The 13,619-nt window shown below is 46.4% G+C and overlaps 2 protein-coding genes across 12 annotated transcripts in view; one reads left to right on the forward strand and one right to left on the reverse strand.

Moving 5' to 3' along the window:
• TUB (TUB bipartite transcription factor) overlaps positions 1–6,234 on the forward strand; it is a 25,854-nt gene extending 19,620 nt beyond the window's left edge. For all 4 annotated transcript variants that reach the window (XM_058545907.1, XM_058545910.1, XM_058545909.1 and 1 more), the window contains 3 exons: positions 428–526; positions 747–918; positions 1,402–6,234. In XM_058545907.1, coding sequence (XP_058401890.1) covers positions 428–526; positions 747–918; positions 1,402–1,535 — 405 coding nt within the window. In that variant the 3' untranslated portion in view covers positions 1,536–6,234. The remainder of the gene's footprint in view (positions 1–427; positions 527–746; positions 919–1,401) is intronic.
• Positions 5,866–13,619, reverse strand: part of RIC3 (RIC3 acetylcholine receptor chaperone) — a 52,923-nt gene continuing 45,169 nt past the window's right edge. Inside the window, exons 6-8 of one of the 8 annotated variants that reach the window (XR_009220816.1) lie at positions 10,828–11,189; positions 9,380–10,455; positions 5,866–6,587 (exon numbers count right to left, since the gene is read on the reverse strand). Coding sequence is in view for 7 of the 8 variants with exons in the window: in XM_058545915.1 (XP_058401898.1) it covers positions 10,345–10,455; positions 10,828–11,189 (473 nt within the window). In the remaining variant the exon portion in view is untranslated. Of the gene's footprint in view, positions 11,190–13,619 lie in introns of all 8 variants that reach the window. The other 7 variants (XM_058545915.1, XM_058545914.1, XM_058545912.1 and 4 more) reach the window with 7 other exon arrangements.

The following is a 13,619-nucleotide window of genomic DNA, read 5'->3' on the forward strand; positions in this document are numbered from 1 at the left end:
GCCAAGGAGGGAAACAGGGAGTCCAGATAAAGGCTGTTACTGTGATCTCGGTGAGAGATGGTTGTGGGGAAAAGTGGGCGATAAATTCTGGATATAATTTGAAAGTAGAGCTGACAGCATTTGCAGATGGATTAGAAATGGGATGTGAGAGGAGAGCAGTGGAGTATGACTCCAAGTATTCGACCTGAGCAAACGGAAGACCTGAGTGCCGTTAACTGAGGTGAGGAAGACTGTACGAGGAGCTAGTTTCGGCAGAGTGGAGATGCAGGAGCTGGATTCTGGACGTGTGAAGTTGAGAGGTGCCTATCAGTTGTTCAAGTGGAGACAGTGAAAACTAGCCCATCATCTTTATTTCCTCTACCAGTCTCTCCAGTAGGTAAGTAGAGTCCTCAGATGGCCAGTGTTCAGTTCTCTCTCTGTTTCCCAGGAGACAAATGTCTTAGGTTTCAAGGGGCCACGGAAGATGAGTGTGATTGTCCCAGGCATGAACATGGTTCACGAGAGAGTCTCCATCCGGCCCCGCAACGTGAGTCTCTGCCCCATCTCAGCCCTTCCCCATCATCCCGCCTCTGCACGAGCTCCTAAGGGCAGAACCCCAGCTGGTGTGTATATGTGTAGGAGACACAGTGTGAGGAGGCCTGGAGGTCTAGGGAAATCTAAGGACCCCCACCCCTCGGGCAGATCCCTCTTTGGGGTGGTCATGGTGCCAAGGCCTGGGCCAGGCTCAGGTGAGGCTGCCCTCCCAGGAGCATGAGACGCTGCTAGCACGCTGGCAGAATAAAAACACGGAGAGTATCATCGAGCTGCAAAACAAGACGCCTGTCTGGAATGACGACACACAGTCCTACGTACTCAACTTCCATGGGCGCGTCACACAGGCCTCCGTGAAGAACTTCCAGATCATCCATGGCAATGACCGTGAGTTTTCTGCCCTTACTCATTACTGTCCACATGATACCTGGGGCGCTTAGCTCAGGGTTCAGCTCACCTAGCTGTGCCCATATAGACCAGAGCTTAAGGAAGTGGGTTATACGGCTTAGATTAGACATAAAGAACTTTCTAACCATAGTGACTGGAAGGCCCTGGAAGAACCTTCTTTGGATCCCTGACCCAGGATTCTGTGCACTCAGCAGAGTCTCAGGTGTGGGAACACCCTTTGAATGGATTTTTTCTGTTCTTCCCTGTCTTCGGTGTTCGTGTATACCTTTCTTTTTCCTTTGTCACCTGCTCCCTCTCTCCTGCCATTTCTTCCACGTGGTCTGTGTTTTCTCCCCTTTGGGATTTCTTTGGCATCTCTGCATCTTGCTCTCTCTTCTTTCTCGTGGTTTGGATGTCTATCTGTCCTTCTCCATCTCCACCATCCCGCTCTGTCCCTCTCTCCACGCTTGTGCCTGGTTCCAGCGGACTACATCGTGATGCAGTTTGGCCGGGTAGCAGAGGATGTGTTCACCATGGATTACAACTACCCACTGTGTGCGCTGCAGGCCTTCGCCATCGCCCTGTCCAGCTTTGACAGCAAGCTGGCCTGCGAATAGAGGCCTCCTTGTACCCTTTGGGGTTCCCAGCCTGGAGAGGAGCTGCCTGCCCGCCTGTGGAGACAGCCCCGCCTACCCTCTGTACATAGGCCTCCTGCCAGATGAACCTTTGGCTCTCAGTGGGCTCCTTGGCCAAGCCAGCCAAGAACTGGCTCCTCTGCCTCCACTGCTGAGGCAGAGGAGTGGGGGATGTGTGTGAAGGGACCAGAGTGAATTCTTTCTGTGCTCCAAGATCAGCACACACCCCTACTTGTGGGTTAGTATCCTCTGCAATCGTGTTTGCCAACTGGGCAGCCTCTTCAGCTGGGAAGGCAGGAAGAGGTGTAGAGGGAGAGGAAGCACAACGCAGGGCTGCTGGGGCCCAGCCAGCCATACATTCAGCCCAGGAGTCAGATGACAACGGTCCCCAACAGCAAAGGACACATGAGTGTGTGTGTTAGAGCGTGTGTAGGGCACACTGACTTTACATAGCAAAGGGCCTGGTAGCCAAGCCGGGCCCTTAAAACTGCAGTCCTCGGACTTGAGAAGGCCTCAGCCAGGCCTGGGAGAAGTGACGGGTTGGGGCAAGGTGAGTGGTGAGACCTTGTCAGGATTGCATGGGCCTGGCTCTGGCTGTGGGAAGTGGCTGGTGGCCTGGGGTTCTAGCTCATTTGATTTCTCTAGGCTTTCTCTGTGCAGAGGCAGCAGGAGGAGGCCCTCAAGGCCAGATGTCTTAGAGGATGGGGCATACAGGACACAGGCTCAGCAGGCGGGAGGTGCCTGGAACAGGCTCCCTGGATCAGGCCTGTCCTGGGAGCCCTGTCAGCTGCCCCAGGAGCTCTCTGCTGAGCAGCGCCTGCACAACCCCCAGGAATGTGGACGGGGCCTAGGTCACCAGCCCCAGACTGTACACAGGTAGGCATGCCTGGGGCTCTGGCTGGCAGGGCACCATTCCTGAGCCCTGGCATGCTCCAGAAGCACTTCCAGCTCCAGGTGCTCTTGCCTGTACTTCAGCTCCCACTGAGTCAGCCTAGGTCGCAGTTGCTGAGGGCTTCCGTGTGTGGTTCTTCTTGGGTGGGAATGGGACAGGGTGAGGAGAGCAGGGAGTATTTTAGAACCACAAGAAATCAGAGGTGGCGGGACCCTTAGAGATCAACTAGTACAAACCTGTCACTTTAGGTAAAACACACTCAGAAAATGGGACTTGCCGTGGGCCACCTGGCTGGTTAGTGGGAGAGTTCAGAACTTTAGCTCCCTTGATTTCTTTGTTCCCGGCAGCCCCTTAGAAATTGCTGTCTCTTGCTCTCTGGCCTTTCTGGGGCCCAGTCTGCATGCCCTTTCCCTTTCGCCTGATTTCAGAGACTTAGAAATGTCCGCGTTATGTATGAAGTTTGAAACCATTTCAGTAGGAAGTTGGGCAGTTCCTGCTGCTGAAAGCTGTCTGGCTTTGTGCACGTCCAGCTGGTCAGGACTGGCCTGCGTCTGGCTCCTCCCTGCAAGCAGGCTTAGTAAGGCTGCTGCCCATTTCTCTATCTAGGTGTGATAGGTGGGTGTGAGTCCGGGGCTGGGCCTGGTCTCTCCCTCACCACCATCCTTCTTGGATGGCACCATCTACCCTGAAGACTCGGGAACTCTAAGCTCTTGCCTATTAGTCATTTACCCTGGCAGAGACTACTTGCCCAGATGGAGATCAGAATCAGTGAGAAGGAAGCAGGAGTTGTTCCTCACTTCAGAGTAGATGTGCTTGGAAAGGCTACATAGAAATTGAATTTTTAAAAAATAAAAGTCATACTTCAAACATGTTAGGCTCCGGAGTAAGGTGAAGGAGTTGTTCTGACCTAAGTCAAGTAGCACGCTCTCCTTTCCTTGTAATTGATTTTCCTATGTTGAGTGCTTAAAGCAAGGCAGACCTGTTCTAGCACAGATCTGCCCACACCTTGGGCATCCATCTCTGTGAGAGGCCCCTCCAAAGATCTTGTTTTGGTTAACATGGTCTAGTTTCTAGACAGCTCTTGACTTCGGGCGATTTGGGGGCACTAGAACTTTTTGTACTGCAGCTGGTCCACTTTCCAGTGACGTACTGTGGTGCCATCTTCCTTTCCATGGTCCCAGTTTGGCTCTTCCTTTCCTGACTTTGAGAAGAGACCTGCTGACATTTAGGATGATGGAAACTAGACGATCTCTTTTAAAGTCTGGTCAAGCTATTTCTCTGCATCTATGATTTTAAGGTGGAACAGGCTGATTTTGGATCCTGGTGGCAGAGTGGAAAAATCAGAAGCACAATGGAAAACTCGTGTCCCCTCCTTTCTCCTGTGGTACACAGGAGAGGGGGGGTTGGCTGCATATTTTGGAACGGTCAGGAACGTGGGCTGAGCTTTCTAGTCTAGGCGTGGAGAAGGTCAGCTCAGCAACAAAAAACCTTCTGTTGGGCACTGAGTGACAAGTAAGAGCAGGTGAGTCATCTGCTCAAGACCCAGCCTCAAAAGGTCTGTTTTTAAGATCCCATTCCTGGTGATGCTGGTTTTCCTTGACCTCTGGCCTCAGAGCCATGGGCCCAAAGACTCATGAAGCTGCCAGGGCCCCTGGAGACCACCTGGGCTCAGCCTCTCCCACAGTAAGAGTTCTTGCCCTTCACACCCTCTACCCAAATGGTCCTTGGTTGGGCAGGGAACTTGATGATGGAATGAGCAGCCTCTAAGGGTGTCGGGCAGCTGGGACCTTAGGCAGCTCCTCTGTAATCGCTCCTGGCTCTGTAACAACTCTTGGGGCCACACCCCAAAACTCGACACCCTCTGCCCCAAAACAGTTCTTTTGCAGAGTGGTGAAGCTCACTTGCCCAACTCTTCTCCAGTTCTAGCTTTTCTTTCCTTCTGGCTCCAAGGTGCTCTGTGTCTATCTGTTGTGTCTCTGTGTCTTTGTATGTATTTGGGGAAAAGGGCAATCTGGAAACAATCAACTGAGGTTTCTTATTACGATCCTATTTCTAAGGATGAGTAGGAAAGGAGTAAGGATGTAGTTGTGATCACCTGTGGATTTTGTTCATTCATTTCATGCTCTTTGATCAGAAAGTATCCCTGGGGAAGTACCAGCTCTATCTCTCAAGGTTCTGATTGGGAGGACACCATCCAGGAAAATTGGTAGTTTTTCAGTTCCCATTCTGCATTACCTGAAGAAATTGGTGTTTTGCATGCATGCTTTTGGATGAATTTGAACATATTCTAGTGAATGTGCCTTAAAAAATCATGACACTAGTTCAGAAGGAGTGTGTAAGGTTCAGACCATGCTGAGGACAGGGATTGAAGCCAGAGAGTGTGACAATCACAGGTTAGACGAGAACCTTTGGAGCCGCCTCCTTCAGTGACAAGAAGGGTAACAATGTTGTAGAAGCTTCAAGCTAGAAAGAGCGGGGCATTTACCTCTAAATAAATTCACCATTTATTTAGAAGCAGTTCTAAATTTAACAAGCAACAGTGATTTCAAACCAAGAGGTCCACCCTTTCCTCACTGCAGACCCCGCCGTGAGGGGAGGTGCTGGGCCAGCTGTGTCTGTGCTCTGTTATGCAGGCACAAATCCCATCTCCTAGATGGAATCCCTGGTTCTCCCTTCTGAAGGCGCTAACACTGGCCTTCCCCTCTCTTAATTCCTCGTCCCAGTCGAGATATTCCTGTGACCTCAGGATGCCAGGTGGCCCTCAGAGCACACTTTTCCAGATAGCTGAGTGAGTGCTTTCATGTGGTGCCCGCACTGAGTGGGGCCTGACTCCCCTGCACATAGGGCCCAGAGTTGGGACCCTTCACTGCCCTGGGCCCTGGCTTGTAGAACTAGAGCAGCCCCCAGGAACAGCCCAAGGGACAGGCTCTTGTTTGAGTTTACTGGCCACCTGTTTGCAACGTTCTGTCATCTCAGGATATGGGGGAGAGGCAGAGCAGAAGTACTGGGACGGGTTTGGGTTTTGAATTTTTCAAACAAGTTGAGAGGCAAGTTGGTCTTATGGAAAGCACTACTGCACTTAGTAGCTACGTGACTGAGCAAATCACGTAATTTTTCTAGGTCTGTTTTTCATACAAAATGAGGTTGGACTGCCAAAGCTTTGCAGTAGGATTCAGGGTGAATGAAAGTTGATCCTTGCTTTCATCACTACCTTTTCTAGCTCATCACTGTGCCTTTCTTCTTTCCTAAGAAAGACGTCACACCCCTCCCCTCTTCTGTTCCACTGTCCCTCCCCATTCCCGCATCAAGGTCCAGGCAGAGCTGGAGATAGGCTGAGATCCAGAGTTTTCCTAGAGAGTAACTTAGAGTGGCTGAGAAAGGGAAGCCCGACTCTGGCCTCTTTAATCCTGCACTTGGTGACAAAGGGGACTTGGTCAGGACGGGTGACACTTATCTTGCTGGGAGCATACATTTAGCCAGTTTTCATAATGCCTAGAATGTGTATGTCTATTTGCACAAGATTGTCTTTTCCTATTTTGGAGTGGTCAGACATTTTATTTTTGTTCGAAATTATCTGGAGTTTTAGACGAACTTGCAAAACTGTGCTTTTATTAAGTGACTTTTTTGAATAAACTCTTTGGTATTCTGGAGCAAATGTATTTATTTACTCGTATGTGCAATGACAAAGTTGGTATTTTCCCATGTTGACATTATGTATGTTGTAGAACTTAGTGTTTGTCTAAGTACAGACCATATATCAACTAATTAAACTTGAACTGTTTCAACACTGCTGTGTATGTTTTCTTTCTTTTAAAAGGAGAAAAACACACATTTCTTACCTAGAAGTTTTTTTCCTACACCATTCATTCCTTCTGTCCTAAGAGCCTCAAGGGTGGGGAGGAGGGTGGTGGTAACAAGGGGATCATAGCTTGTTTACAAACAATGACGTGGGCAGCAACAGTCCTCCTTCTGGCCCTGTTCTTGACGTCTAAGGATGGTCAGAACCACACGTGGAGGCTGGGAGGAGCTGGAAGAATGGGAAGGATACCAGGTACTTAAGTCTGAGCACTCCTCTGCAGGGTCAGCTGCGCCAACTAGAAGAACGGGCTGCTGGTTCCTAAGTATCCCTCGTGGGCCCGGCCCTTGGAAACAAAAACAGGGCCACAGAGCTGAAAAAGGTGAGGAAGGCCCAGGTAGTAGAAGTATGAAGACCCAGCCACTTCATTCCTCTGGCCCTACGTAGAGCCTAACCTATTTAAACAGAACTTGGACATACTTGGGGATTTTCTTTTCAGCCTGTGTCAGATCTGAAGCCAAGAGCAAGGGAAGCTGCAGTTGTGGCTAGAAGCAGACACGAAAGCTAACGGTCTGATCCTGAGGGAAGAGGTCAAAACTCAAGGTCAAAACACCCAGAGACTATGGAACCCTGTCAGGGCAGCCTTGGAGGGTGTCAAGTGTGACTGACTGCCCAGCAGCACAGGACTTGATGACAGCAATGATGCTGTCACGAGCACCTACCATACGCTACACCCTGGGACAGACTCATTATAAACAGTATCTCGTTTAATCCTAACAGCCCTGCAAGGTGGGTATTATTCTCAATTCAAAAATGAGGAAATTGGTGCTCAGAGAAGTTAACAAATGATCTAAGAAAAAGGAGACATTTGTTCTGTTTTCTTTGATTAGAAAATAGGAAAGGTTAGGTATATTTTAGAAAGAGTTGTATAAAAATGGTCAATGCAAAGTCATGGACAGTTCATGTTTTTCCTCAATATTGGTAGCTGAAGTACTGGATTTTTCTTTGGCATGTAAATAGGGAATTGAAGAGTGTGGTCATAAGTAGGGTTGGTTTATGTATTACCCCAGATTTGGAGTTCTTATGTGGCCAATAGCATTTCCTGCCTGAACTATAGCCTAGCTCCTTGGCTCTGCCTCTGAGGGAAATAGCTTGTGCAGGGTATTACTAAAAAGGAAAGAGATTTCTGTTGTTTAATGGTCAGATTAAGGACAGTCTTTTAAACGGCCATGGATAGGGTGACTGTATGTCCAGGATAGTCCTGGTTTACATCTATTATCCTGGCATAAGTATTATCAAAGCTCCCTTTTTTCAAAGTGTCCCAGTTTGGACCATAAGTTGTTTGCTCACCCAAGCCATAAAAGGTGCAGAGAGTGTGGTTCTCGTAGGCCATCTCTTCTAGAGGCCAAATATGCCTCCACTCCTCAACGCACCTCCCTGGGCCTCACTTCTGGAGCTCACCCATCACTAGTCCTGGAGCTCACGATGTGCTGTCCTTGTGCTCCTGTTATGGCCAGGAAAGGGGATCTCCTGGCTGGATCACCCACCTGATTTACCAGGCATGCTCTCAGGGGATGCAGTTGTTTGCTAGGCCAACTCTCAAGCCCCAGAGCTATGACTCTGTGCTCTGCCACAGTGCCCAAAAGTCACTGCAGACCCAATGCCAGGGGACTGATCAAGTTCACAGCCCAGACCAGTTCTGAGAAATGAAGACCATGAAGGAAGAGACAGCAAGCATCACAAAAAAACCAGTCCCACAATTTTGGTCATCCTGGGTTGCATAAACACATAATTGTTATCCTTGAAGGATAAAATAATTCTGTAAAATCCAAAAAGGACTCTAATCTGAAATGATGATTGAAGAGTACATCAAAAAGTACATCAAAATATAAATACATAAATATATTCCTGCTATATAAACCAACCAAGAGCTGGGGCAGCAAAAGCCATCATGAGGTCTTAGTACTTCTGGCAGGAACTATTTCCATAAGCCAGTTTCCCCCAAAGATTAACATTCAAAATAAAGAGCTTGTTTTGCAATACCTTATATACCAGCCTCGTCAAAATAGCTGAACAACCATATACTTTCATACCCTGCTGCTTTCTCTAATACTAGTCTTTCTGCCAAGAATCCTTTCTCTTCATTGCCCACCTGGAGAAGTTCTTAACCTGCTCAAGACCCACCCCCTCTGTAGGTTTCTTGGAAGTATTTTGGCAAAAATGATCTCTTTCTTTGTGCTCCTATAGATTTGGGTCCATCTCTCAATTATAGCATAAAACCTTGGACAAAAAACTTAGCCACCACTTATTGAGTGGTTATCATGTATGAGATAGGACCAATGCTGTTTTACAGGCACTGATGATTTCATTTAATTCTCATAACCACCCTGTGAGACCTGACTTTTACTCTCTCTGCTTTAGAGATGAGAAAGCCAAGGCTCAGAAGGGCTAAGGAGCCGACAAGATTCTATAGCTAGAACAGTCAAGGATGGAATCATGACTGGCATTTCCTTGCCTGCAGAATTCACAATCTTGAGCCCTTTTACAGTCATTTAAAAAAATGAATTGGGTAAGCCTCCCACATTAAACTGCATTTTTAAAGGGAAGAATTAAGCCTACTGTTCCCATTGCCTAGCTCTGAGCAGTGTCTGCTAAATGAATAAATGAATGAATGAGCTAGAAGGAAACAAATACCTATCTCTAATAAGGAAACCATATCCTAAGGCAAAAAAGAAATTTAACCCAGGGACGCAGGACTCCTCATAAATCAATCCCTCATGGTGAATGAAGGGAAATAACAAAAAATAATTTATCAAAACCGTAAACAGCACCTATGTTTTTATCTTTAGCATTACATTACATCTAGACTGTTTTCAGTACATTTTAAGCTGCATTCTTTACAAGTGAATCAAATGTTCCACACAGAGAGAGATGCAATATACTTTCTATAGACTCCACCTTCAATGATTTTTCCCTGTAGTTCAGTAACTAGCCAGAAAGGCCTAGTAGTAGCTGACACATTATCTTACTATGATCCCATACCTTCTGCCGGGAGTCTATATGCTTACGTGTGATTTAAACTCTTTTCCTGACATCTTACTCATGCCAGCACAATGGGATTCTAAAAGCTATATCTACCTTTACATAATTTCTTAATTTTCAAATCTTCCGCATTTCATGACTGGGAATGTCCTCAGGAATGTGTCCTCTTTAAACTCTCAGGTTGTACATGTAAACTGTGGGTTCACTCATCCTTACTAGACGGAATTCATGGGTGCCATCCTGTCTCAAGACACATGACAGACGGCAGCTTAGAGATTAGGCCTTTAGTTCGGTCAAAATCCTCCCAGTCCAAATCTACCTCCTGCTTCCCCAGCTCTCTCAAAGGACCCAGAGATCCGAATATAGAACAAATGGTCTCTTCCCTGGGCACTGCTATATTGGTTCTCCACAAGAGACGCTCTGCAACTTCTCCGTTGGGCTGGCACTTTGTCTACAACCTCAGTCCTTCTCATTTCTGCTTCCATTTGTGGCTGTGAGAACAAATTTCCCAGAGGACACAACATTCAGAAACAGCTTCTAGGAAAGGACTTCTCCATAGTGCAAGGGTTCTCTCTTTGTCACTGGCTCTCTGGCCTTCGGAGCATCTCATACCAGGACCACCACCCTTGGGCAGGCTTTCCTGCAGGCTCAAATCTCGGCCCTGCAGGACAAAGACTAAAGTCTCTATCTAAAGCTTCCTCTGGCCACTGAAGACCAGAGGTACAAAGGTGCTTCTACATTTGGCAGTTCTGTTAGGCAGAACAGGGATAAGGAAGCTAGAGATTCAGGCAGTATCAGAGCAACACAGGCCCCAACAGGCCCCTGGGCTCATTCTCAGGTCAGTCCGAGTCTCTGCTACTCTGGAGAAAAGCGGATGTTGAGGCCGCATCAGTGCTCCTAAAGAGGCCCTCGCCGTGAGGAAGGGGCTTCAGCTCAGACAGCAGAGTTCTTACCCTGCTCTGGCCCCATCATCCCACAAACAAAATGTTCTCTTCTTAAACCCTGGGGACCACTAACCTGCTCAAGGCCCACAGAATAAGGCATCTTGGACTCTGAAATCTTCACTGTTGCAACCTTAAGTCCTCATCATGTGTAAGCTGATGTATGCTCACAGGTAAACCATCTGTTCCTCCTAGCACAAAGAGTCGGACCTCTGCCCTGAGTGCTCTCATCTGTAATCACGATAAATCAAACATAATTACCCAGTGGATCAACTCGCTGATGGAGGGAAGGCAGGAAGAGAAAGAGTGAAGCTGTCTGGTGTTCATACTAATCCCTATGATGTTTTACAAGGTGACAGGCATGTGAGCACCAGGAAGGATACATGATATCCAGGGTAGTGGCCTGACTGGCTATGATATTTAAACACAGAGAATGAAGTACAGGGCACAAGGCCAAGGATGAAATCTGAGAGAGGAGGGAAAGGTCACCTCAGGACTAGAGTAATGGACACTTCACCAAACTGGCTGTTTTCACTGTAAACCCTCGGGGTTCCGCTTCCTCAGCGTGCCACCTGTATATGCTTTATCAGTGCTGATGCCCACCCCTTCATCTCTGGAGTCTTGGGGCCATATTTCTTTGGTGGCTTCCTCTTGCTCACTGTAACTGTCTGCAATGAATCCAGCATTCTCTGCCAAGACAGCAGGATCCTCCTCTTCAGGAAAACAGCAGGAACATGTTTCTGGCTCTGGGTCACATGAGGTAACAGAATTATCTTCCTGGGCTCCAGGGTCAGTGGGCACTTCCCACCCCAAATGGTCTGCTGCTGCTTCTAGCATTCCCATCCCTTCAGCTATTTCTTCAGCAGAGGGCTCTTCTGGGTCAGGGTAATCCACCAGAATTGTTTCTTGCCTACGCTTGATGCAATCTGAAAGGTCATAAATTGGATAAGTCTCTTCAGGGTAACCTAGAGAGAAAAGCAGCACAAAGTCTTACAAAGAATGTCTCTTCAAAATAAATCAAGTGTCAGGCTCAAAGAGGCTTCTCAGGCAGGAGTCATCCTATCCCAACAAATCCAAGAAATCGCTAAGACGACTCTAACAGTTCTAAAGTTTCACTTGAGCAAATTCTTAGGGATCTGGCTGACTATCCCAGTGCTCTTTGAAATACAAACCAATTCAGATGAAAATCTCTTCTTAAGTGCAGGGTGCTTGGGGCAGAGTGTAAGTCTCACACCTCCCGCTTCTGCAGTAGTGATGAAGATTAAACAAACAACAGGAGCCTTCAGTAAAAAAAAAAAAAAAAAAAAAAAAAAAAAAAAAAGTACCAAACACCAGATGGGGAGAGCACAGCACAAGGCTAATGTTTATAATTTCTATTTGGAACCATTTCCAAATCTTCCTGGGGGGGAGGGGGGAGGGGGAAAGGAATGCTGAGCTCTTTGAAAACTACACTGGGAAGCTTCTACTTATCCAAACAATTGAAATGGCTTGCAAGTGTCAGAAACAGAGAGCACTTTAGCAAGACATGCCCAAGATCCCAAAGGACCAGCACTGCATTTTCAGAAGACGGAACTCTCATTGTTGGCTTCTTCGTCCTCACAAAATGGAACAAAAGAAAACAACAAACTGGTAAACAAAATGAGTAATACTGGTACTGAATCCCAGCTATGATAATGAGAAAAGAGAAAGTGTTGCCAAATTAAAGAACGAAATGAAATAAATCTGTGTCAGCCAAGCCGAGCCTGAGCAGCAGATGGGCTGTGCTGGAGCTCATATGCCAGTACTGGCAACAGCAGCCGTGCTCACTACACAATGTAAAAAGCTGGAGAATTGAAAACCCATTTGCACATTATGGTAATTGGCAAATTCAACCCCAACATAAACCACGTTTCGCCTACAAATTCTGAAAGGCAAGGGTATTTTTTGGTGCCGTGTAGAGCGTGGAGAGACATTTTTACAACATTTATTGTTTTTTTCTAATTATAAAAGTCATCCAGACTTAGTGTAGAAAATTTGAAAAATACAGACAAGTTTTAAAAAGAAAACATAAATCACCTAGAATCCCACCACTGATAGTAATTTGTGGTATTATTTCCAGCCTTTTTATCATCTATAAACATATATTTTTCTCTTTTTCTTTTTTAATAAAGAAGGATCATACTGTGTATAAAATGTTGTGCCCTAATTTTTTTCATTCAACATACCAGAAGCATTTCTCCATGTCATTAGGCATTTTAAAGTTGGCTGCAAAATACGCCATCACACAGCTACGTAACTGACATGATTTACCACGCCTCTTCTGTACGTCATTTAGATTCTTTCCAACTGTCCTTATTAAAAGTAACATAGCAGTTAAGATCCCTGAATATAAATCCATGTCCACTTCCCTATTTCTTTAAGATATACTTCTAGAAATATGAAAACTAGACCAAAGGGAATGAACATTTTAAAAGCTTTTTTTTTATACTCTGCCAAATTACTTTCCAGAAGAAGGGTAAAAATTTTTAGTCCTACCAGTGATGTAAAAAACTGTCCATCTTATAACATCCTCACCTTCACTGACAGTAGGATGTTAAGAATCTTGTCAATACAGTCTTAATTCCCAGGCTTAACTTACTGTAGACGGAATGTTAGGTAAAATGGAGCTTAGCTACCCAAGGCCCTCACAGCCTGAAAAGGGCAGGGGCTGGGGAAGCTTACTTGCTAGTAAGCTCCCAGCCACTGGAAGCTTAAGAGAAGTCCATTTTCTGGCATGTTCTTGCCTTCTCCCCACACCAAGAACAATGCTTACCTTTGGACTTGCATGGCTATCTGCTTTGTTTTAAAAGGGGGAGGCTTGCTGAGGAAAATCATATAGTGACTCTCACAATTGGTGAGGTAGCCCATATCAGCCAACATTACTGGTCACTCAAAAACTTCATTAAAAATACGAGCAAGCAACAGGGGGCTGGCCTGGTGGTGTAGTGTTTAAGTTTGTGCGCTCTGCTTCGGTGGCCTGGGGTTCATGGGTTCAGATCCCAGGCATGCACCTACACACCACTCATCAAGCCATGCTGTGGCAGTGTCCCACATACAAAGTAGAGGAAGACTGGCATAGATGTTAGCTCAGCAACAATCTTCCTCAAGCAAAAAGAGGAAGATTGGCAACAGATGTTAGCTCAGGGCCAATCCTCCTCAGCAAAAAAAAAAAAAAAAAAAAATGAGCAAGCAACAAAAACTCACTGGTCTTATGAGGAAATCAGCAGCTCAAACAGGGGAACCAAAGTAAGCAAACTATGTAAAGAGCCCCTAAAAAAGTTAATGCAGGAAATAGGAGTTAATGGTAGTCAACTTAAAATTGATACTTCCAGTAACATTCAAAAGGATATTGCATTGATAAAACCAAACAAGCTTCA

The sequence above is a fragment of the Diceros bicornis genome, chromosome 7 (genome assembly GCF_020826845.1).
Source record: "Diceros bicornis minor isolate mBicDic1 chromosome 7, mDicBic1.mat.cur, whole genome shotgun sequence".
In the NCBI taxonomy this organism is placed as follows: Eukaryota; Metazoa; Chordata; class Mammalia; order Perissodactyla; family Rhinocerotidae; genus Diceros; species Diceros bicornis.